Raw genomic sequence first — 22,734 nt, 5'->3', positions numbered from 1 at the left:
ATGAAGAAACTAATATTGGATCGACTGCCATAATCACAATAAACGGTTCTGACTACATCCATACTTTGCTAATTCACATATTCCGGTCCTGTAGGCCTAAGGGCTAATTTTGAGTCAAGTCAAGTGGATTTTTGTTCAGGTGGAAATTTAGCCAGAGTTTGTTAAGCTACCAAACTTCTGGAAGTTTCTCAGTAATGTGATAAACGTGGGCTGAATTTCAAACTAAGCATGCAGGCAGTTGATAGATTCAGCATGTGGCCAGCAGTTATCACTGATCTATTCAACCTAAACATCACATCATTTCAGTGTGGCTGAGTGAATTGGAATCAACTGTTGCTCAGGCTGAATAAGGTACAGATTTCCAAGGAAATGTGTGAAGTAATAAAGGGCTTTTTCTGGGATTTGAGATTTTCAGGTTACAGAGTTCATTCATTGGGTAAAAACAGATACATGTCACAGATGGAGAAAGAAGAAGTTAATACTGATATGTGGTTTTGTGCAACATATAGGAACAAAAACCATGTGCCTTCTTTATATGTGGTAAACTTCAAGGAAAAACTGACTTTTTGACAAATACCACCAGTACTGTATATCATCCAGTTACGTTGCATTATACTGACTGGTGCCTGCTCCTCCATTGGTGGTCTTGTCACTGTGCAGTCAGGTCAACAGATACCATGCTGTGGGGGGGGGGGGTTGCTACAAAGGCTCAGTTCACTGCCCTGTCAAAATCCAAGGGGACTGCAAAAAAGAAATATTTGATCGACTGTACTCTAATTGTACAGAAAAGGTTTATGAATGATGCAGTTGCCTCATAGGTAGGCAACAAAGTGAGAGTTTTAAAATGCCCTTACTGAAATAAAAGCAGATTACGTTACTGCGTTTAATTTTTTTTTAACTTCATTTATTCCCATCCTTTCTCCCCAACAGGGACCCAAAGCAGTTTACATTGCTCTCTTCTCCTTCATTTCATCCTCACTACAACCCTGCAAAGTAGGCTGATGGAGGCCCAAGTAAGCTTCCATAACATAATGGGGATTTGAACCTGGGTCTCCCAGCTCCTAGTGTGACACTCTAACCACTACATGATGCATCTTCTTCCTTATCCCTTTTGCCTCAGTTCTTCGCCGACTGCAGGCTCCTGGAGGCAGGGCCCTGTTGTTTCCTTATGTGCACTGCTGGTGCCATATACATCATCATCATCATCGTAGTTCTGGTGCCATATACATCATCATCATCATCAACAACATCATTATCATCATCATCTTCCTCTTGGGGAACATACTTACTTGTGCTTTTGAATATCCTTCACTCCATTTTTCAAGTTCCCTAATCTTTCTGATGGGTTGTCCCTGCAAAAAAGGTCAACAGAGTAGAGTGACAAAACGACGTCTGGAGGTAGTGTTACTGGTATGCATGCTTTCTGTCTTGACAAGACCCAAAATGCATTTAAAGCGTTTACCTGCATAGTTTTTTAATTAGGTTAGCAGCATTTTTGGCAATCTTCTTTGGAAATTCAATCATGTCAATCCCCCTCAATATGATGTTATAGGTTTTCATGGGGTCTGGGCCTGAGAAAGGTGGACTAGAGGAGGAGGAGAAAAAGCAGAGTTAAAGTCCGTTTTTTAAAATGTCATATGAGATTATAAAATGAGGCAGCAGAAGCAGTTCATACATTTGGTAGATATGACCTATCATGCCCTAACAAAATTAAACTCTTCTTTAAAGGCTCTTTTGCAATATTCCCCCCCTCCAAATCTGTGTTTGAATAACTGTCCCATTGGCCAAGGCTACTTGGATGAGGTCTGTTCCAGCTAATATTACTACTGTTCCAAACAGTCAGTTAGGGTCATGGGATGACAATGTGAATCCACCAAGCACAACTGAGTAATCATGGATTTATTTACTGTATCATATATTGAAAAGTAATGAAGTGGTACGTGGTATGATCAGCCACAAGAACTACCAAGGTAAAACTGGTCTCACAAATGTAATAACTACTCTGGAGTTAGAAGAGTAAATACTCATAGGAGAACCCTGGTAGTGGTTTTGCGCTTCACTGATTCTTGTTTCGAGTGCTATTCTACAAACACCACTACCACATATGCATGGGGCACACATAGGAGTGTGTGTCTTTGCCGTTCTGTATAGACTCCCCTCATTTCCATCCCCAAAAGTACACAGAACAGCATTTTTAGGACCCAAGGAAATCATGTGAAGGGATCTGTCACAGCAAACAGGTAACCGGTCAGCTTCAGGTGGAAGGGTAGGATTTCTTAAACACTTGCAGCAAGACAGCCACAAGAGTAAAGATTGGATCTAAGGAACAGCAAGTGAAGCTCAGCTTGCTGGACATATTATTGATGCCTCCACTGTTCTTGCAGCAGCACTCTGTCCCCCCCCCCCTCCAGCCATTCCAATTGGAAGCAGGACAGGATGTTCTGAGAAGGAAAAAAAAACAGAAGATAGTTACGCTCTCCCAAATGCAACTGTCCATCTGCTTGCACAAGGGGAGGAGCTAGTTCAGGATTACAGAATTTGTACGTGTATGGTACGTAGATAACTAAGGATGCCATTTTATTTTCAATGGGTCATTTTTCTGGCATCAACTATATATATTTGCAGCTTTAGACCAAGTTGGACATGTTTTAAAGCTTCGTATATGATTATATTCATATTGTTTTAATTGTGTAAGACAGAATGCAGAATGTTTTCGTTTCTTTGATATAACATATGTATTGCTTTTTGTTTGCGTCACTGGATTTAAACTCGTAATTTATACAGCATCAGGGCAATTATGATAGCCCAGGCTAGTCTGATCTCATCAGATTTTGGAAGCTAAGCAGGGTCACCTCTGGCTAGTATTTGGATGGGAGACCTCCATGGAATGCCAGGGTTGTGATGCAGGGGCAGGCAACGGCAAACCATTTCTGAATGTCTCTTGCCTTGAAAACCCTACGGGGGCTGCCATAAGTCAGTTGTGACTTGACGGCACTTTCCACCACCACAGCTGCCTATATCATTGTATGTCATATGATTGATGGATCTTGGTTCTGATTATTATATATCTGAGATGAAACATCACTTGAATATCTTGCATTTTCCCAGGACAAGACCAGTATTTTAGTGTAAAGATTTGTTCAAACAATCAATTCAGACATCATGGATATACCTGTATGCAAACAGATATGGTGTCTGAAAGGGTCAAGTATGCCAGGGGTCTGAAAGTTAGGGGTCAGTGTAAAATTCTGAATGAGGCTTTTGACACTAGCATCCAAGCACTTTAAAAACCGTGAATTTCAGAAAGAATACATTTGACGGCTTCAAAGTGTGTAGTATCTTGTAAATCTTAATATACAACCATGCTGATAAATCACTCTATGTGGAATTAATAGGCCTTCTAAATACACCCCTTCTCGACATGCTTAAAGCCTACTGACACAAATAAGAAAGAGCCTGGCTTATGATGCGACATGTATGTGAAATATTGTCTTATGCAGTAATATTTCCTTTAACTTTTATGTCTGCAGTGCCAATACTCAGCTGTTCTCAATCAGGGGTATTAGTAACAACTGCTGCTTAATGAGAATCACTGCTGCACATGCCTATTATGTTAATTGTTTTAATATACCATATTCCTCTCTGAAGTCTCCTGATCCCATAGAGTAAATTGGATGAATAGGAGGCTGTAATATATTCATGTTACAGAAGCAGAACTCTGTATTCTTACAAAACTAGGCGCAAAGCCCATTGCAAAGTGAAGACAACGAGCCCTAGGAAGACCCTGGGGCGAGGGCCCAGCAGCTGGAGGCGAACCCGGCGGGCCAGGGAAGCACGGCGTGGCTCTCTCCAGGCCCCGTGCAGTTGTTGGGCAGCCAGCAACATGGCGGGGGCGGCTGAAGGAAGCCCGGTGGAGGACGAACCCGCCCACCCCAAGGCGGCCATGTAGGCTGTGCGGTCCAGGCTGTGGTGGCCGAGGGAAGGCCGGCGGGGCCATGACCCGCCTCCCCAAGCTCAGGTGGAGCACGCTGCTAGGCCAGCGAGGCAGGGGGTGGCACAGGGAAAGTGGGTGGAGGTGGCCCCCCCGAAGAAGGGGCCACGGCCTGGCTGGGCAAAGGCACGGCGGCCCTGGGAAGCATGGCACTGCCATTTTGCCAGCGCCCCAAGTGCAGTCAGGGCACACTGTCAGGGCAGCAAGGCAGGGGGCGGGGTGGGGAAGGCTGGTGGAGGCCAATCCCCCTGAAGAAGGGGCCATGGCCTGGCTGGGCCCAGCCACGGCGGGCGAGGAAAGTGCAGTGCTGCTGGCCTCCCCATTCTCCGTGGTGAGTCAGGGTGCAACGGCAGGGGCGGCGCAGGGAATGGCAAATGCCCCCCTGGAAGAAGGGCCAGCGGCATCCATGGGCCAGGCCGCGGCGGGCCAGGGAAGCACGCCGCGGCCCTCCCCTCCCATTCATGACCGTAATCGGGGCATGGTGGTAGGCCAGTGAGGCCAGTCACCCGCCTCCTCCCCCCTCACCAGCATCCTTCCCATGGGGCAGCTTCCTGGATACTGAGGGTGAGCGGCTGGCCTACGGCTGTGTGTGCAGGAGTGAGCCAAGCAGCCAGGCAAGTTAGCCAGTGGCCCGGACCCATGTGTGAGTGACAGATCAGCCGGCAAACTGATTTTGCCGCGCATTAATCCTGCCACCCCATAGGTTAGAAGCCACCCCAACTGACTTTTATATATAAGGAGAGATATGTGGCAGGGTATGAACTTCCGTGAGTCACTGCTCACTTCTTGAGATACAGAGTATCTGAAGAAATGAGCAGTGACTCACGAAAGCTCATACCCTGCCACATATTTTGTTAGTCTTTAAGGTGTTACTGGAATCTTTTCTTGCTCTTTTCTACTGCCACAAACAGACTAACATGGCTACCCATCTTGATCTATATTCTTAGGCACCTGTCCTACGTATTGATCCTTGTAAAATATGGCTTCTCTGCTTTTACCCCTTAATGCAGAGATCCTCATAACTTCTGACTTTGCTCTCTGCTGCTCTGAAAAATAACCTCTGCAAGGATTGGTAGCCTCAGAAAGGCTGCTTATCATGGCCAAAGAGGACTTGGGGTGACAATTTCTGTAGTGCTGTTTTGTAAATAGTGGTTTGCTTATGGGATAGCAGTGGGAACATCAGCACTTTTGTATAAAGGAAAACAGAGAACAGAACCTCTGTATGATTTCTACAGATGAAGTGCTATCCTAAGCCGAGTTGCACCTTTCTAAGCCTATTGACTGCACTGTTAATCACTATGAGATTATTTCGCCTACTGACTAAATTCAATAAAAAATTTAAATTCTGTAAGATGCAAGTACTGGAAGATATGTGAAGGGTCATCTATTATTATTGTTGTTGTTATCAACAACAACATGGTTTACAGCACTTTCTGGTATTAAAAGAGCTTTACAAATCCATCCTCCTGTAAGGAAGGTTGACCATGTTCACGCTTTACATATGGGAAGTGAAGCTGAGAGAAAAATGACAAGAATTCTTGGCTGAGAAGGGATTTGAACCCAGGATTAAGTTCCATTAAGCTACCCACTATGCCACATCTATTCTACACCAATCAATGGCTGTATCCCTTCAAGTTAAATCATCCCTGACACTTGCTTATGCAGCCACTCTTCTCCGAAATCTTCAGGATAGTACCATTTCCTCAGGCAATGTATCCTAGTGTCCAGGTGGTTTTACAATTATGTAGACATTTTTTTCTTAATAGTCAGTTTAAATGCACACAATTATAGTGAGAATCCATTGGTTCCTGTCTTGTTTCAGAAGAATAGTGGTTTTCCTTCATTCTTTTTACAGCAGCCTATGAAGTATTTAAAAACAGATGAACTTAATTCCAGCCCATGGCTCCTTGATGGTGTGCAGTGGCCACCACACACTGAACCCAACCATTCTACATGCCACTCTGAGCATACAATTTGATGGGTTTGTGACAGCATGCAAACAGAATTATTTTTGTATGTGGTGTCCAATGTACACTGGGAGTCATAGAATTCCAAAATGCTGTCATGCACCTTGGGGATTAAGGGAGATTGTGAATACAGACAGTCTTCTAGGTAAACTAATATTACAGGTGCTTGAACCTTTATACTGGCTGTTCCAAAGCTGTTATGCATCAGCGTACTGACTAGGAAGCACTGCAAAACAATCATGAACAGACTAAATGGGATGGTTTTCAAACAATCATGAACAGATGAATGGGATACTTTTCAGACCTTCCCTCCCCTAATCATGGAATACGCCAGCTCTAAACTACAAGTGCTCCTAATCAAAGTGACAAAGGCAGAAATATTCTCTAATTTGCTGATCTATTTTTATCAGCAACTCCAATTCCAATGCCCATACCTGCCAGTCAAGAGCTCATACATTAAGATTCCCAGTGACCAGTAGTCTGCTGAAATGTCATGACCTTTGTTCAGGATGATCTCTGGGGCTACATACTCTGGAGTTCCACAAAAAGTCCATGTTTTCTTTCCAAATCCTATTTTTTTTGCAAAGCCAAAATCGACCTGTGAATGAAGGTTCACACACCATCAAGGAAGAAAAAATATACAGAGCAGTTCTATGGGCAGAAAGGCTTGAGGAGATGATCCTGTTTTGATTAGGATAAAGAACATCAGAAGGAAAGTTTTGTCATGGGAACATTATCAGAGCAAGAATGCTGGCTGTCCCAGAAGCAAAAAGGAGAGCCGTGGAGCTGCATCTTTTCAGATGTAAGATTTGCAAAGGATGTGTAAGATGAACAGATGAGAATTATGCAAAAATTTATCACAATTCTTTAGTTTATCGGGAACTGAAACATTTAATTAAGTGAGGCAGTGGTAGCCAACATGTGGATTGCATTCAGGCCATCAATATGCAAGTGCTGGAATGAGATGGGACCAAACTGATGAAATATGGCTTAACTGCCATATATATATATCTATTTAACCATGATTTACAATACAATTGTAAGCAGACAACAATCAACTTAGAAACTTGTCTCTCTAGGATTGCACTGGTAGGGCACTTCCCTAGATGCCAATATTAAATTATTTTAGAGTTTTCTGAATACCATTTTTGCCAGGACTGGATCCTCAGCAGAAATACAGGGACTTCATGAAGTGTCTGTCTCCTCCTACGTTCTCCGATCATTTGTTATCTGCCAGTTACTTAATCCACTGTCTGCTCCACACATATACTTGTAGCCAGATAGGTAATACTTGCAGCTCCTATGTTTTGTCCTTCCTACATTCTACCATGCTCCCTGTGTTAATTTCAGTGTCCAGACTTTCAATATCTGGAAAAAGATACTTTTCTAGTTTGGGGGGCAGTGGAGGTGCAGCAGCAATGAACTAGGCCTTGCTAAGTCAAGGCATGGCATGCTGCAGTAGTGCCAAACACCCACACCCAGTTTTAAAGAGGACTGGTGAACTGATGCTGAGCCTTCCCAACTATTTCTGGATATAATTTGGTTTACTCTGCCCAAGGTTCTAACGTGTCTGTGCATTGACATGTTAATATCAGAGATGATTCTAATATATATTAACACAAAAGTTGCCTGTGCCTTGCTTCTGTAGCCAAGGGTCTCTTTTTCAAGGACAGAATGAGTTCCGCAAGTCTTGTATGTAGCTAGGATTAAGTAAGTAGGTTTGAGGTCTAATTCTATTAAATCAATGAACAATAATACAGCAGGATTTCTGCAGTAGAAATACTGAATGTTGGAGAAAATGACACTGGTATGTGCTTTTTTTCTTTTAAAAAGTAATTTAATGAAGAAAAGGAAACCATAATCAAACACCTGAAGGCAGCTCTGAGTGAAAGTATGTAAGAAGGCCTTTAAAACCAATAACTGGAAACTTTAACTTTTGCACTTTTAGAATTCAGAAACAGTGAGATTGATATGTTTTTATTAGTTCTCTTTCTAAACCAATTTGTCCTGGGACTTCAGTCTTGAACACTGCCTTTCAGCCAGAAGCACTATTTTATGGCTGTTATAAACCCGTTAGAGAAGGCATTTTATAATGGAAGAGGAGACAGAGCTTTAACTACAATGCAGTGGGCATGACATGGTAATATTTCCTAGCTGCTTAGAAGAAAAATGTCTGAGCACTCACCAGTTTGGCATAACCTCGATGATCTAGGATGAGGTTTTCTGGCTTGAGGTCCCTATAAATGATTCCTTTGGAATGCAGATAGGCAAAAGCTTCTACCACACATGCTGTATAAAATCTGGTTGTAGAATCTTCAAATGAACCTCTATATGGGGGAAAAAAGGGATAATAAGATCTCCTAAGTTATTTCATTTTATTCCAAAACAGCTAAGGGAAGGGGCCAATTGGATGAGGACATGTTAAATTGCCTCACTGGTGAAAACATACAAGTTTGCTTGGGCATCTACTTCCCAGCTTCATGCAACACTACCCTCTGACATGATGGGCTCTCTATATCTGTATATCTAATTCTGAACATGGCTCCAGAGTATGGATCAAAAATCCTCATAATGGGGCCATGCACAGATATGGGAAATTTTTCTACAGACTCGGGGGAATCTCCAGGATTGCAGAAAAATCCAAAAATGTAAAAATTAGGGGGCAGCAGTTTAACACACACACACACGCAAATGAGGAAGCAAAATCTGTTCAAGTGAAGTTGCTATTCACAGTTCCAAATGCTATCTCATTAGTTCTGCAAGATCTCAACTGGGACTGTGGGTAGGGGCTTGAAGCAGAAAGTGTGCTCCGCCTCCAGACTGCTGGCAATTTGATGGAAGGGGGGTCTGGTTCAGAAGTGCTTTCCCTTCGATGCCCCCATCACCGATGCTGGCAGGGAAAGGCTTAGGACAGGAAGTACGCAGGACAGACTGTCTACTCTAGGCCTCCCACCAGCAGCTGAGGAGGGCCAGTGGGGAGGCCCACCACTAGTAGTCAGGTGATGTATGGGTCTGGGCTGACATGATTTGTCCTTCAAAAGTCCTCCCAGGAAGCCTGGGATACTGGGGGGAGTGGAAGAGGAAGAGAGAAGCTGGTGACCGAGGGGGAGAGAAAGTTGTGTGTGTGTGTGTGTGGTGAGAAAGAAGTGGTTGTGGGATCATGGGGATAAGGAAGAGGGGATGAAGCGGGGCAAGCTCTCACAGGTCTCCACCAATGTTCCCTCTAAGCTGTGGAGTCTTGTGAGCTAAAATTCTACTTTGTGAGCTACTGACATTAAAGTTCTGAGCGAGCGATTTGACTGCTGCATACATTAGTCTGCTCTGGAACCATCCTTCCTGAGCGAAAACAAAAATGTGTGAGCTGGAGGCTAAAAAACTGTGAGCTAGCTCGCACTAACTCAGCTTAGAGGGAACACTGGTCTCCACTTGTGCATAAATAAACATGTTACCCTTTCAGCTGCATAAGCATTTACATATCATTCTTTTCAGCTGGTCCCAACACAATGAAAAAGGCAGGCAGTTGTTATTAGTTGCAGCCCCTCCAAGCCCTCCCCCATTGGGTGCAAGGAGAGGAACCTCTTAATAATTGCATTGATCTCACTGGCCGTATTCAATCTTACAAACTGGAAGTCACAGTTCAAGCATTTTTAGCACGTTACACCCATGAAACCACCTGAAGGACTTGTCTTGTCAGGAGAGCATATTTCATATTTTTAATGATGTGACTGTAGAAGCCCACTGGCTGCCAGAGAAACCGTACTGCGAAACAGCTGTAGGGTTATGATGGAATCATATTTCTCTGCTTGTTTGCTCAGTTGTGGGAAGCTTATAATTTTTAAGGCCACAAATAACTTGCCCACATGTTGCACTCCCGCCCCCCCCCTTTAGTGGGAACAAAGTGGCTCATTGACATCACTAGTTTATAATGAGCCTATTGCCAGGTCTGGAATAATTGCTGTCTATTTCCAGTCAGCTGCCAAACTAGCGTTGGATGTCAGGAGCTGTAGCCCTTCCTCTTATTAACAGCCAGAACCATTAAGACTGACTTCATGACAATCAGCAATTAAAAATTCCTTCAAAACTGTTTATTGGCGAGGTACACAGGGAACTATGCTACACATTTCCTTGAACTGTCTGGAGAAAAGAAAATCTTAATACATCGCAGACTTGTTTACAACTACCCTTCTGCTTGCATATCTCTCAATCCATGCCAGAGTAAACACTTTAAGGCAGAGCTGCAGCACAGAAAGTGTCACAACATGTTAGTGATATATTAAATGGAGACTAATAAATGATTATGGGATTATTAACAGCAGATGCCATTTAAAATCTTCTGTCTTGCATTTTCCCAATATTTTTAATACAGACATTGGACTCCGACTTGAATTTTTTTTATAGAATCTGAGTTTCAGACACGGGCCGACATTTCTGTTTCTAACTTAGAGCTGGTTAACAAGTCAAAGATGTTTAAAAAATTCTTGAAGTGAATGCAATTGTAATTAAAATTTTAACACCACAGTTGTTTCCAACTATAACACTAACAAACACCATGTCAGTAAACAATGAATAATATTCAAAGCTAGATGGCAGTAGATACCATGAGTATGAGATGAAAATAACTACTTTTCCCCAAAGCTTCTGCAAACTATTGTTTCTAAATCTAATACGGTACTTAGTAAATTGGATTTTACTTAGCTATTTTTAATGTTTATTAAAGATATGGAATTTGATTTTAAAAATTAGAATAAAATATGCTTGTAAAAACCCCATAGAAAAGTGATTATATAAGTAACTTGTATCGTAAAATTAACTTATTCCAAATAGTTACCCTTTCGCTTTTTGCTTTTTCTTGCTGTGCAGGTTGGATCCTGACTAAATTTTTCAATGGCAGAATAGGACTTTCCTGCCTCTCCCCTCCCCCTGCAAAGAAATGCTGCTCCTGGAGGATAGAGGACATGGAGGAATAAACACGGGAGAGTCTGCTGCAGGAAGGGGAATTAGTGGTAATTGCCAATTTAATCTGGGTTCAAACCGTAATTGTGATCTGATTTGGGCTATTACTGTTTGCTTTTATTTCCATGATTTCTTCCTTTGGCTATAAGTTTTGATAGGACAAAAAAGAAGGACAAGGTGCAAGGCAGAGCAGTTTATTAGACCTTTTGGATCCCAATGCATATAAGCTTCTTCAGGGGACCTTAAGCAAAAACTTCTCTGCCCCCCACCTTGGACAAATGGACATCAAAGCCAGAGTAGTTTTGGCTTACAAACCCTGAAGAAGCTTATAGTGAAATGCACTGGGATCTAAAAGGTCAAATAGACTGCTCTAAAGGTAAAGGTTCCCTTGCTCGAAAGCCAGTCGAATCGGAATCTCATCTCCATTTCAAGGTCGAAGAGCCAGCGCTGTCCGAAGACGTTTCCGTGGTCATGTGGCCGGCATGACTAAACACCAAGGTGCACGGAACGCTGTTACCTTCCCACTGAGGTGGTACCTATTTATCTACTTGCAATTTCTTGCTTTTGAACTGCTAGGTTGGCAGGAGCTGGAACTAGAGACGGGAGATCACTCCATCATGCGGCACACTCGGGTCTCGAACTGCTGAACTACCGACCTTCCACAGCCTGCAGTTCAGCGTCTTAACCACTTGAGCCACCGCAGCTCCTTGCTCTACCTTGCACCTTATTCTTTTTTCTCCTACCTACTACTCCAGCCTTTTTTTCTTCCTATAAATTTTGACACCGATTACCATTGACCAGGGACTGTGATATGTCCCTATCACAGGGAAGATTTGAAAACTGGGGATGAGGAGACATGGGTTATGCCTTAGTTACTAAAACGGTCATTCCTCCAAAGACTCTGCAGAGAATAGCAGGAAGAATCTCAAGAGGCAGGGGTCTTGACATCTGTCACAGAGCCATCTGCAGCAATGGAAAACCCTCTTCTACCAGTATGGTAAGTCTTGAGGCAGCAAGATCATCTCCAACCTCCTCAAAGGACTTGCCTCTGGAACAGAACATGTCCCTTTTAAGGCTGGAGAGTGGCCTCTAGAGAGGCAAAGCATGAGTCACCTGCCCCCTGCGGGACAATTTCAGATCCCATTTGATTCCAGTCTAGTGCTACAATAAGTGTCAGCTCCCTGCTTGCCAGCAATCATGCACCAGTGATCTAACAAGATACTTTGAATGCCTGGCATAGTTTACCAACCAACTAACAAAGGTCTTGATTGACTGCCTAGTTGACCATTCTGATGTCTCACCACGTCTCGCTAGCCACTCACTCCGCAGTGAGTGGCTGTAAAACAGGAGCCCCATAAGTGGCCAGTGATTTATGCTCACTGAACGTGAACATGCATGTGTGCGTACACTATGCAGTGCCTCATCACGTGATTACTCAAGAGGAAATGCTGCCAGCTGAATGTCTGAACGGCCTTCAACGAAAACTGCTGTTTGAAGTGATGTCAGGTGATATGAATAGTACCTCTGTGTTTGCTGATCTGTGATGGCTGCTCGTTTAACATTCACTGGCTCTCTGCCCAAAACTGGGCAACCAAACGAAGCCATAAAATCATGAAAACAGAGCCATAAAACATTTTTAAAATGTAGGCTCCCTGCACTACAAATCTTAAAAACAACTACAATAATATTTAAGACCCCCTCAAAAGACTTTCTAAAAGCAAGAATGTTTTTTGCAATCTGTTTCAGACATGACAGGGAACTAACCTGGTGATCATTTATCATTTGCATGAGCAGTATGCATCTATCAATTCCCCCCCGCAGTCATGTTCTAATGATTGAAAAATACTTCCTAATTATTGAAAGGCACCATTTAATTAAATGGGAGTCTCTCTGGGTTTTTCTGCACAGGTTTCCGCTCCCTCTTGGTGTCTTAACTGCATCGTACCCACCCCACCCTCCACACCTCCCATTTGTTTGGTCGTCATTCTCCAGGTTTTCTCTGAGTTTTTCAGACCACTTTTGTGTGGTATAAAGGAGGGGGGAAATGATGCAGTCAAGAAGCCAAGCTACAGCAAGAACCTGGTGCCCAGGACCAACATCAGCATACCCTGAGGTGGGGCAGCTGCTGGGACCCAGCGTTTCTGGCTGGACTCACTGCAGCCGTCACCCCCTGCCAGTCACCTGCTGGCCTTCGGTCACCCATGCTGCCTGCTGCACGCACTATCTGGTGATGCCGAGGAAAGGTCTGCGGGCAGCTGTGAACAGGGGCAGTGGGAAACAAGGAAAGGACACACAAGCAGGTGGGAGACTTGCCAGTGGGTGAGAGGGAAGGAGGACACGGGTGCCTCCTGGTAGGCAGAGGAGGGGAAGGGAGGGGCCTCATTCCTCTGCCCAGTCCCCCCCCCCGCAACCTGTAACTGACCTGCTGGTGGCTTTCAGTTCTGAATTGTATTTCACATTTTTAGTCCATTCCCATGAGGGCTTTGGACTTGGGTTCCTCAAGCAGCAGCTCCCCCGTTCCCCCAGTGTCTTCTGAAAGCAGTTTCCATTTATGATATGGCATGAAGGACTTCTGTTCAAAGTAAAAAAAGAAAAAAACCCCAACTCCACAGGGTGCCTATATACAGCCTGTTGGATCTGGGTTTAAAGCTGGAGGTGAAACACCGTCCTGAATTTGGAATGTATATTTCCCATGGATAAAAAGAATGACAGCGTCTATGGTTAAAATGGTTGAAACCATGATGCCTGTAATGAAAAAAGCTATGTTTCTAATTATGATGGTGTTAAATAGTGGGCCTTAGTACAGAACAGATGGTTTAATAATAACTTTAGTAATATAGTTTTGGTAAAGTCTGGTAACAAGACTGGGAACAATTGCCTTTGTGGCTGGACCCATACATTGAAAACGCAGCCACATAGCACCTGCCTTCATTCCTGGTCAGGTGCTCTACCACACTGTTGGCATCATCACATATCTAATTCTCAAGTTAGTCCCAGTGTGCAAGTCAAAAACCCTGCACAATAGAGCTATTAGGGAGTTGAGGAAATGTTTCTGAAAACCTGGGGGAGCACCCAAGTTTGCAGGAAAAAATCTGAAAAGCTAAGAAAAACGTGCAGGCTCAGGGTGCCATACATGGACTATTCTCAGCTTCGGCCAAAAGATGTGTGTGGCCAAGACTGACCTGTTTGTTTCATAACTCAGGTCTCTTTCCAGCATGCAGGTGCCCCCTCACCGAAGGCAGGTAGTGCAGACTACCCAGCTTGTGCAAGTGCCGCAGCTGCCTCTGTCAGCCACGTGCACAGAGTGTAACATCTTGTGTTGAAACCCTCAGGGCACAAAGACTGCAGAGATTAGGTGTGCTGTATGAATGCATAACATTTTCCAAAATAAGCCTTGTACAGATGAATCCTGAGAGGCACAGAATAAGCAAGGGAAGGATTTACTATTCAAAAGGAGAAAAGCAAGATCTTAACAAACGAACAATGGAGGATAAATGGAAAGAAGGTAATTGGAGGCTTCTAATTCAGTGGTATCGTGGTAGGTGATGTTTCTTTTCCTGCTGCATATAAAGCAATGGGATGACTCCTGTGTCTTTGAAAAGACATGCAAATGTTTTATTGGAATGAGTAATACATGCATTTGGTCCTCAACCAGAAACCAGACCTTCACACATCTGCGAAATAATTTAGAATTTACAAAGTCTAGCTGAAAAGGATGCAGATTGACCATGTGACCATTCTGCATGTCATATGAATTTCAATTTCCATGAAAAAGTGAAATCTCTCACCTGTCCCTGAGAATTGTCCAAAGCTCTCCTCCTAAACAAGCCTCCATCAACATATATAAATATTTGCTGTCCTTGAATGTCCTGTACAGCCTATAATGGAGGGCAAAAGAAAAACAGTAATGTGAGAGCTTTGAGATATTAAAACCATATACTCTCAGTGTAGCAGAATTGTTACTGGATGAAAATTTACCACAATAAATGTACTGCAGTAAAGGGGGAATGCTGGTCTCCAGAGATCCTTGCAATTACACCAAATAGTCCAGTCACTGGATCATGAGGTGGAAATTTTCCTTGACAGAGAACTGGACATTGGTCTGATGCACCATAGGCAGTTGTGTTCTAATACTTATTAGTTAATTTGTAGCATTTTTACACCATTTATCAATGATCTAATCTGCAAAGTGGTTTACAGCATAACATTAAAAACAGTAAAAGCAGAAGCCAATCAATAGCCAAGGTTGACAGCAGAAGGTGTTTTTTTTCTCAATATGAATCAATTTCAATAGAAAGGGGTTTCATTTTTAAAGGTCTGGCAGAACAGAAATGTTTTTCTCTTTGGAAGCAGGCAAACGAAGAAGCCAATCAAACTTTCTTGATGAAGGTGTTCCTCTAAAAAGGGGCAATCACTGAAAAGGCCCTGCTCCAATTGTGTCCATAAGAGATGGTACCTTAATAAAGGGCCTCACATATTCTGTGGTAGTGTCATATACAGCACAATGGCACTACTGAAAGATGATTGTCAGATCTACTAATAGTCCAGTAAAGGTCTTTTATGTCACATAAACCAATTCAAAACTAGAACAACCCTTCTTTTTCTTTACTGCAGATCAAGTCTTACATGTTTGAATCTTCCTCCAAGGAAGAAAAACTTCCATAGTTATAGAAAATAGCATGTCAGAAAGAAAAGTTCTCTGCTAACCCACTACTTGAGAACTACATGCAAAGCCTTCTTCTATGGGACAGAGTTCAGACTTCTGATTTCTCCACTTATAAACCAGTATGGTACAGTCCAGAAGCAAGCAGTGTCATGATTCTGCTGCATGTATGGATTGGTTCCAACTGGCTATATGGGATCTGTATCATATCTGAATTATTTCAAAATAAAAGGATCTGCAGTTTGTTATGTTTACAGCATTGTGTTTGCTGGAAAGGGGTTGGTATTCTGTGAGTACTACAGTATGGCTTTTTTTGAGCCATTTACTATGGGAGAGAGTATATAACATCTAGCTGACACCCTGTCTGCAGGTAATATAAGTCTGGGTGTAGCCAGAGGTGTGAGCCGTGGACATGAGCCAAAGGACTCTTGGCTCTTTGCCTGAGGCTTCCAACCTGGACCCCATGACAACTAGCCCAGTGAATGAGGACCCACCCAAGGTGTGTGTGTTTTGGTCATTGCTTGTTTGATTCTTATAATATTGTTTAATTTTGAAATTTCTGTAGGCTGATTTGGGTACCGCTCTCAGGGAAAAAAGTAGCATAGAAATGCCTAAATAAATAAATAAACACTTCCCAAGACTGTTTGAGAAGGCAAAATGTATTCTACCTGAGTCCTTTTAATAAGTACACAACGTTATCCTTCACAGAGATGTCAGCAGATGTGCTTTCTTTTCTTCCAGCACTTTCAAAGAAGTGCTGCTAAAAATATTTTTCTAATCTATTTCATTATTTTTTTAAAAAGCCCATTACCATCTGGATATCAAAGAAGAACTTCCTGCTGTTCGCCCAAAGGATGAATATGCTGGAAGATCCATGTAAAGAGACCACTGGGAGCAGGTAACATGGCTCTGACATGCCCTGCATTCTATGGCAGGCTTGACCTCAGGTCTGCAACAAATCCCAAAGCTTCCACTGCACTCAGCAGCAAATTTCCCTTTCTGGAAGAATGCTTTAAGGACTCTAAGGCATGGCATCTGGAGAAGGTACTCCTGCAGACAATTTCTTGGCTTTTTTTGTGTTAGCTCATTGCTGTGACTGATCAGATCATCATTCATTACTTAAGTTATTGGCTCAGAACTGTCAGTTCATGTCTCTCAGTGGGTGCTGTCACTATTAAAAGATAGTCCCCTGATAATTTTGCCAATTATCCATTAGAAGAGGGAGAAGATGAGCCCTTTCTGCTGAAGGGAAGATAGGGCCAGTTCTAGAAGCAGACAGAGACTTGCTGAGTGTTGCCTGAAGAACCCTGGGTATTCCCTTTCTGTGTTGGGTTCTGATGTGGGATGACTGCCTTGCAGGAATACTTTTTTGCTTCCACCTGTGATCTACTTGTATATTTGCAAATACAGCAGATATTACAAAAAAAGACACACAAGTCTCCAGTGCTCTCTCCCCCAGAGGCTACCAACCTTTTTTCGTTGCCTGGAGAAGCAGGGGTCATGTAACAATACTGTTATTATCTTGCTTAAAATTGCTTTGCTAGAGAAGTTTGTGGTTTTGATAGTCAAGTGCCCAAGAAGTAACAGAGAATAATCTTCTCCTGCAATATTAGTATTTCATATATCCTCAATAGAAGGTTTCTGTAATCAGTGGCAGCAATGGCCTAAAGGAGGATAAGAATCCAACCATCTGTAGACTATAGATGCAGGTCAGTATTCTTATAAGTCACCTTAACAACCTTTGGTGGAAATATAAGGTAAAAACCTAAAAGATATATATAACTTTATATAACTAGGAGCTAGCTATGCAATCCTACCATAGTTCTGCCCACTTGGAGGTACAGGAAATAATTTCATGTGTCCTGATGAACATGTGGTTTGGTTTTGCTTGGATGAAGCAACCAAAAAAAGCATTTCTGTGCATTGTGTGTATTTTATAGCCATTTGTACAGTTTTCTGCAAGTCATTCATATATAGAATTAGATCTCTCTTGAAAGATAGATAGGGAAGGATTTACGTCTTCCTTGCACTCATCATACTTCCCATTTTCATTTCTCCTAGCGTCTACGGTTGCATTATCTCCTCTGCTTTTGAGTTGCCCTGAGAGTAGTATAACTTGTGCCAGTATATTAAGAATCCATTGTTAAGAATTACAGCTCTAGCACAGTGGCTGCATTCCCACTTAGTGCCTCTGAGCACTTCTAAAAAGTGAACTATAGTGTTTAAATCAGATGAGAAATAATCTATGTACCAGTTTCATAAACCCTTGTAAAAAGTGCGATGTATGCTGCTGCGCATGGGGAAGTGGGTTTTGGCGAGGGAAATGACAGTACCTCACAATAAAATCTGAGTGCGCCCCTTGCATGATCTGCTTCTCTGAGCGTATGTGCTCCTGTTGCCTTGTGTCTACTATGTGGCGTTTCTTCAGTATCTTCATAGCAAAGGTTTTTGATTCATCGCTTTTCAACTGGACCTTGAGTAAAACAGAAAATGAGATTAAGTGCAATCAGTGGGCATGCAGAATCTCCAAATAATTACAATTTATTCCTCTGAAATATAGCTGAAGGTAAAAGTGAATACTATTTCTTTTCAAATGCAGAAACCCCACACAGTTCATGAAAGTGTAAATATAAAAAAGTTGGTCATATTAACAAGCAGAACTTTTAGAATTCTAGATACTAATATTTTGTCACCAAATGCCACCTTATCTAAAGGAATGACAAGTGATCTATTCCACCAGCCTCCTTGCTCAGTCTGTGTTCTGTGTCCTCAAAGCACTCCCAAGTTTCAGGTCTTATTGCCACCACTAGCCTAATGTTTTCTTACTTGGATACCTGCTTCTTCTTCTTCTTCTTCACCATTCTATTCTCCACATGAAGTGGACCAAATTCTCCATTAACTTGCCCTCTCTGAACAGACATTAAAAAACATCTTCAGGGGAAAAGAAAACTGTAATGCCTGAAAAATTAGGATGGGCACAACTGAAACAAGTAACTCTTGCAGTCTTTCTCACAAATTAGACTAATCAAAATTTCGCCCCAAATCAGATCTATCACATCTTCTGTATCAAAGTAGACAAGATACAAGAATGCAAGCCACATGGAACACACACACCCCCCTCCAGTTCAATGGCATATAATTCTGATCTGATTGCTGGAGTGCATACAAAAGTAGTTTTGAACTGGATTCATTGGAAGGGAGGTTTCTCCATAGAACTGCATGTTTTCCTCTCACTTTTCACCAGGCATTGGACAGATATGTTTATCAGTGATACAAATGCTAATTCAGTTGTCTAGCTTGCATCTGTTCCTATGCTTCATTTAGGCTGTCTGCCTTTTCTAATGCACCACTTGAAATTTATTGATTTAAGTGTTCCTTTACTTCAGTTTTTTTTCAAATCCAACTAAAAAGAAACTTGGAAAACCTTTCTAGGGGGTGAGTGGTTGTGATGATACAGGTGCCAGACAATCAGCCCTGTGCACAGCTGACTTTTGCTGCAAATGAGCTTAATCATAGTTAGGAAAGGGTTCATTTGATAACAGAACAATGATGTGCTGCCCTATCAGCTAACCTGCTCAAATAATGTCTGTCTGTGTGCAGACACCAGAAAAATAAACAGTGACTTAAGAATTCTATGTTTGTGAGTGACATTGGCAACGTGCAGCTGAGCAGGGAGTCTTTCAATTTTCTTGCAATCACCACTGAGTCAATTTTATCATTTTAAAAATATTATTCTGCCTAGATTTCTTTTTTGGTTCAGTCAGCATCTCCTTCAATAGGTGTAGAAAGGTAAAGGTAAAGGTTCCCTTGCTCGAAAGCCAGTTGAGTCCGACTCTAGGGTTGCGGTGCTCATCTCTGTTTCAAAGCCGAAGGGCCAGCGCTGTCTGAAGACATTTCCGTGGTCATGTGGCTGGCATGACTAAAAACCAAGGCGCACGGAACGCTGTTACCTTCCCACCGAAGTGGTACCTATTTATCTACTTGCAATTTCTTGCTTTCGAACTGCTAGGTTGGCAGGAGCTGGAACTAGAGACGGGAGCTCACTCTGTCATACGGCAACTCGGGTCTTGAACTGCTGAACTACTGACCTTCCACAGCCTGCAGTTCAGCGTCTTAACCACTTGAGCCACCGCGGCTCCATCAATCGGTGTAAACCACAGCAATTGTGTATTAAGACAAGGTTGAAGTAAGATGCACTAAAAGATTCAAGGAAACTGAGGCAAGAAGCCAGTTTTCATGGCCACCTTCGTGTTGTAGGCAGGCAGCTCTATCATATAGCTTTAAGATATAGAAAAGTGCTTTTTAAAAAAAGGACAAAGATACATAGCATTTTTATTTTATTTTCTAAAGGGACAGATCTAATTCCTACCATCAAAAATGAACCCAAGCTTGCCTTGGCCAACTGGATCTTGGTTACATTTGTAATGGAGGAATGAAGGGGAAGATTTCTGTTGCTCACTGTTAGAGATTTATTAGAAACATCATTACCATAATAGCCACCCCCCTTTAAAAAGCTAACTTTTATACCTTTGGCACTGCTGACTGAATTTTTTGCTTATGAAGGTTTAAAGTTCAAAGGCTTAATGCAGTGCTTGGTTGGAAGTGATTCACTTCAGGTTTCTCAGAAGTTGTTTATTTGTAAAAAAAAGAGGCACAAACAACTTTTGTTGCTTCCTTGATCACATTTAGGGGTGGCTTACATGCTGTCTTATTGGAATAGTAAGATGCTTCTATAGTAAGATGCTTCCATCCTCCTGAGACTTCTCTGGGTCACATGGAGAGTTTCTATGGCAGCAGCAAAAGCCTCAAGGAACACCTGGTGAAGGCATGGAAACTTTTCATGTGATTGGATCTATGAGGGAAATTGTGTTAAGATGTTATGGTGGGACTGGGAAAGCCCCACAAGCCTCTGAGAGTTGACAAGACTGGCCTTCAGTCTTCTATGGTCCTTACATAGGGATACTTACACATACAGCATCGGAGAAGCAGCAGGGGAGACCATGATTAAGAAAGACTTTTATGACCTCCCCCCCCCAAAGGAACTGCTTTTCTACAGTGCAGGAAAGCAATTAGAGATCTTGCACCCTGCATTGGAGTGCACACGTGGAGCAGAGAAGGTGGCAAGCAGATATTAAGACATCAGAACTAGGACTAACTGCTGGAAGCGGTGGCGGGACCCTTGTACCCTTGGCAGCTGTGGACGCTGTGTTTAATCTGTTGCTTTAGGAGTGGATTTTGCTACTTCCAGTCATTCTCTCTATTGGTTGGTCTGATGCACTGCGGAGACCACCAGTGTAATAAATGTCTGGTCAGCAAATTCTGGTGCTCTTGGGACGGGGGAAGTTTTGCGGTGGGCCTAGGCGGGGCTTTAAGGGAAGGATGCAGAGAAACAGAGTGGCTCGGCGCCCTTCCAGCCTACGGCCCATCCCAAGGATGGTCGGCAGTGGGGCCAGGATGGAGAACCCCCCTCCGTCACTGGTGCTGTGCAACGCCAGGTCTATTAACAACAAAGCTACAATCCTTCGGGATTTTGTACAGGAATGATGAGCTGACCTGGCGTGCATAACTGAGACCTGGGTGTGGGAGGGTGAAACGGTAGCTCTCACCCAGCTTGCCCCACCCGGGTTCTCAGTCCTCCACCAGTCACGGACTAGGGGGTGGGGGGGAGCAGTGGCTGTCTTCATTCGGGATGCTTACTCCTTCAGGGCACTTCCATCAGTGGAGATCGCGGGCATGGAGTGTGTCGGTCTGATGCTGGAGGCTGATGAGAGTTTGGCAATCTGGCTGGTGTACCGACTGCCTAACGCACCGGCCAGTAGCCTGTCGTCCCTGCTGGAGGCTGTATCAGGCTGGGTGTTGGAGCACCCTAGGCTGATTGTCTTGGGTGATTTCAACGTCCATGCCGAGGACGCGACCTCCAGCTGGACTACGGACCTGGTGTCGTCCATGGCGGCACTGGACTCTCTCAATTCATCTCAGCTCCCATGCGTCGGGCTGGTCACATGCTCGATTTGATCTTCACAGCGGGGGTGACGGTGGACCGGATCACTGCAGAAGCAGTGCCATGGTCGGACCACCTCGCCCTGAAGGCCCATCTGAATGTTCCACCCCGACCTTGTTTAGGTGGCGAGTGGATTTTTGCTCGCTTGGGGCGCCAAATGGATCCAATGCAATTCCAGATGGCCCTGTGGGATCCGAGGCCCCCTGGCGGCTCGTTGGATGAGCTGGTGGAGGACTGGCATGTCCGGCTCTCCTCAGCCATCAACAAGATCACTCCCAGGCGCCCTCTCCACACTCGTGTTAGGCGAGCGCCTTGGTATACCCAGGAGCTGCGAGAGCTGAAGCGAGAACTGAGACGGCTAGAGAGACGGTGGCGCCGAGCTCGCGATGAGGCATCAAGAACATCTTATAGGACGCTTATGAAAGCCTATGAGATGGCAGCCAAAGCCGCAAAGAGATATTTCTATGCGACCTCGATTGCATCTGCTAGCTCACGCCCGGCCCAATTATTTAGTATAATTCGGTCTTTGACAGCTCTGCCACAGGGCAGGCAAAATGTGAGGGAATTGGATATTGGCTGTGAGGCATTTGCGAGCTATTTTGCAGACAAAGTCTTGGCGCTCCGTCGTGACCTCCCCGTCACAATTGAAACAGTGAGTGAACTTGAAGCCCCTTGCACGCCTTTGGCGCCAGGTTTAGAGTGTTTTGACCTGCTCAGTCTGGAGGAAGTTGACAGATTGCTCGTATCTGTACGCCCAACCACATGTGACCTTGATCCGTGCCCCTCCTGGCTCATAAAAGTATGCCATGAGGGGTTCCGAGGTGTCCTGTGGGAGATTATCAACACGTCCCTCTTGGAGGGGCGGTTCCCGAAGGCACTCAAGGAAGCAATGGTCTGCCCTCTCTTGAAAAAGCCATCTTTGGACCCAGCCGAATTGGCCAGCTATCAGCCGGTGTCCAATTTGCCCTATTTGGGCAAACTTATTGAGAGAGCAGTGGCGTTACAGCTACAGGGCTTTTTGGATGATGCTTCTGTCCTCGATCCCTTCCAGTCCGGCTTCTGCCCGGGTCATGGGACAGAGACGGTGCTGGTCGCCCTGACTGACGATCTCCGTAGGCATCTGGATCGGGGTGGTGTGGCAGCACTGGTGTTGCTAGAT

General features: G+C 43.8%; 1 protein-coding gene across 1 annotated transcript in view; it reads right to left on the bottom strand.

Annotated features, from left to right (window-relative positions):
- Window positions 1-22,734, bottom strand: part of PRKG1 (protein kinase, cGMP-dependent, type I) — a 710,261-nt gene that overhangs the window by 5,653 nt on the left and 681,874 nt on the right. Inside the window, exons 10-15 of the mRNA XM_015415260.1 lie at window positions 17,908-18,047; window positions 14,700-14,789; window positions 8,144-8,285; window positions 6,393-6,556; window positions 1,463-1,585; window positions 1,290-1,352 (exon numbers count right to left, since the gene is read on the bottom strand). Of these exons, the coding sequence (XP_015270746.1) occupies window positions 1,290-1,352; window positions 1,463-1,585; window positions 6,393-6,556; window positions 8,144-8,285; window positions 14,700-14,789; window positions 17,908-18,047 (722 nt within the window). The remainder of the gene's footprint in view (window positions 1-1,289; window positions 1,353-1,462; window positions 1,586-6,392; window positions 6,557-8,143; window positions 8,286-14,699; window positions 14,790-17,907; window positions 18,048-22,734) is intronic.

The sequence above is a fragment of the Gekko japonicus genome, unplaced genomic scaffold, assembly GCF_001447785.1.
Source record: "Gekko japonicus isolate JY-2015 unplaced genomic scaffold, Gekko_japonicus_V1.1 scaffold323, whole genome shotgun sequence".
NCBI lineage: Eukaryota > Metazoa > Chordata > Lepidosauria > Squamata > Gekkonidae > Gekko > Gekko japonicus.
Note: the sequence above shows the minus strand (reverse complement) of the source record. Positions and strands in the feature narration are given on the sequence as shown.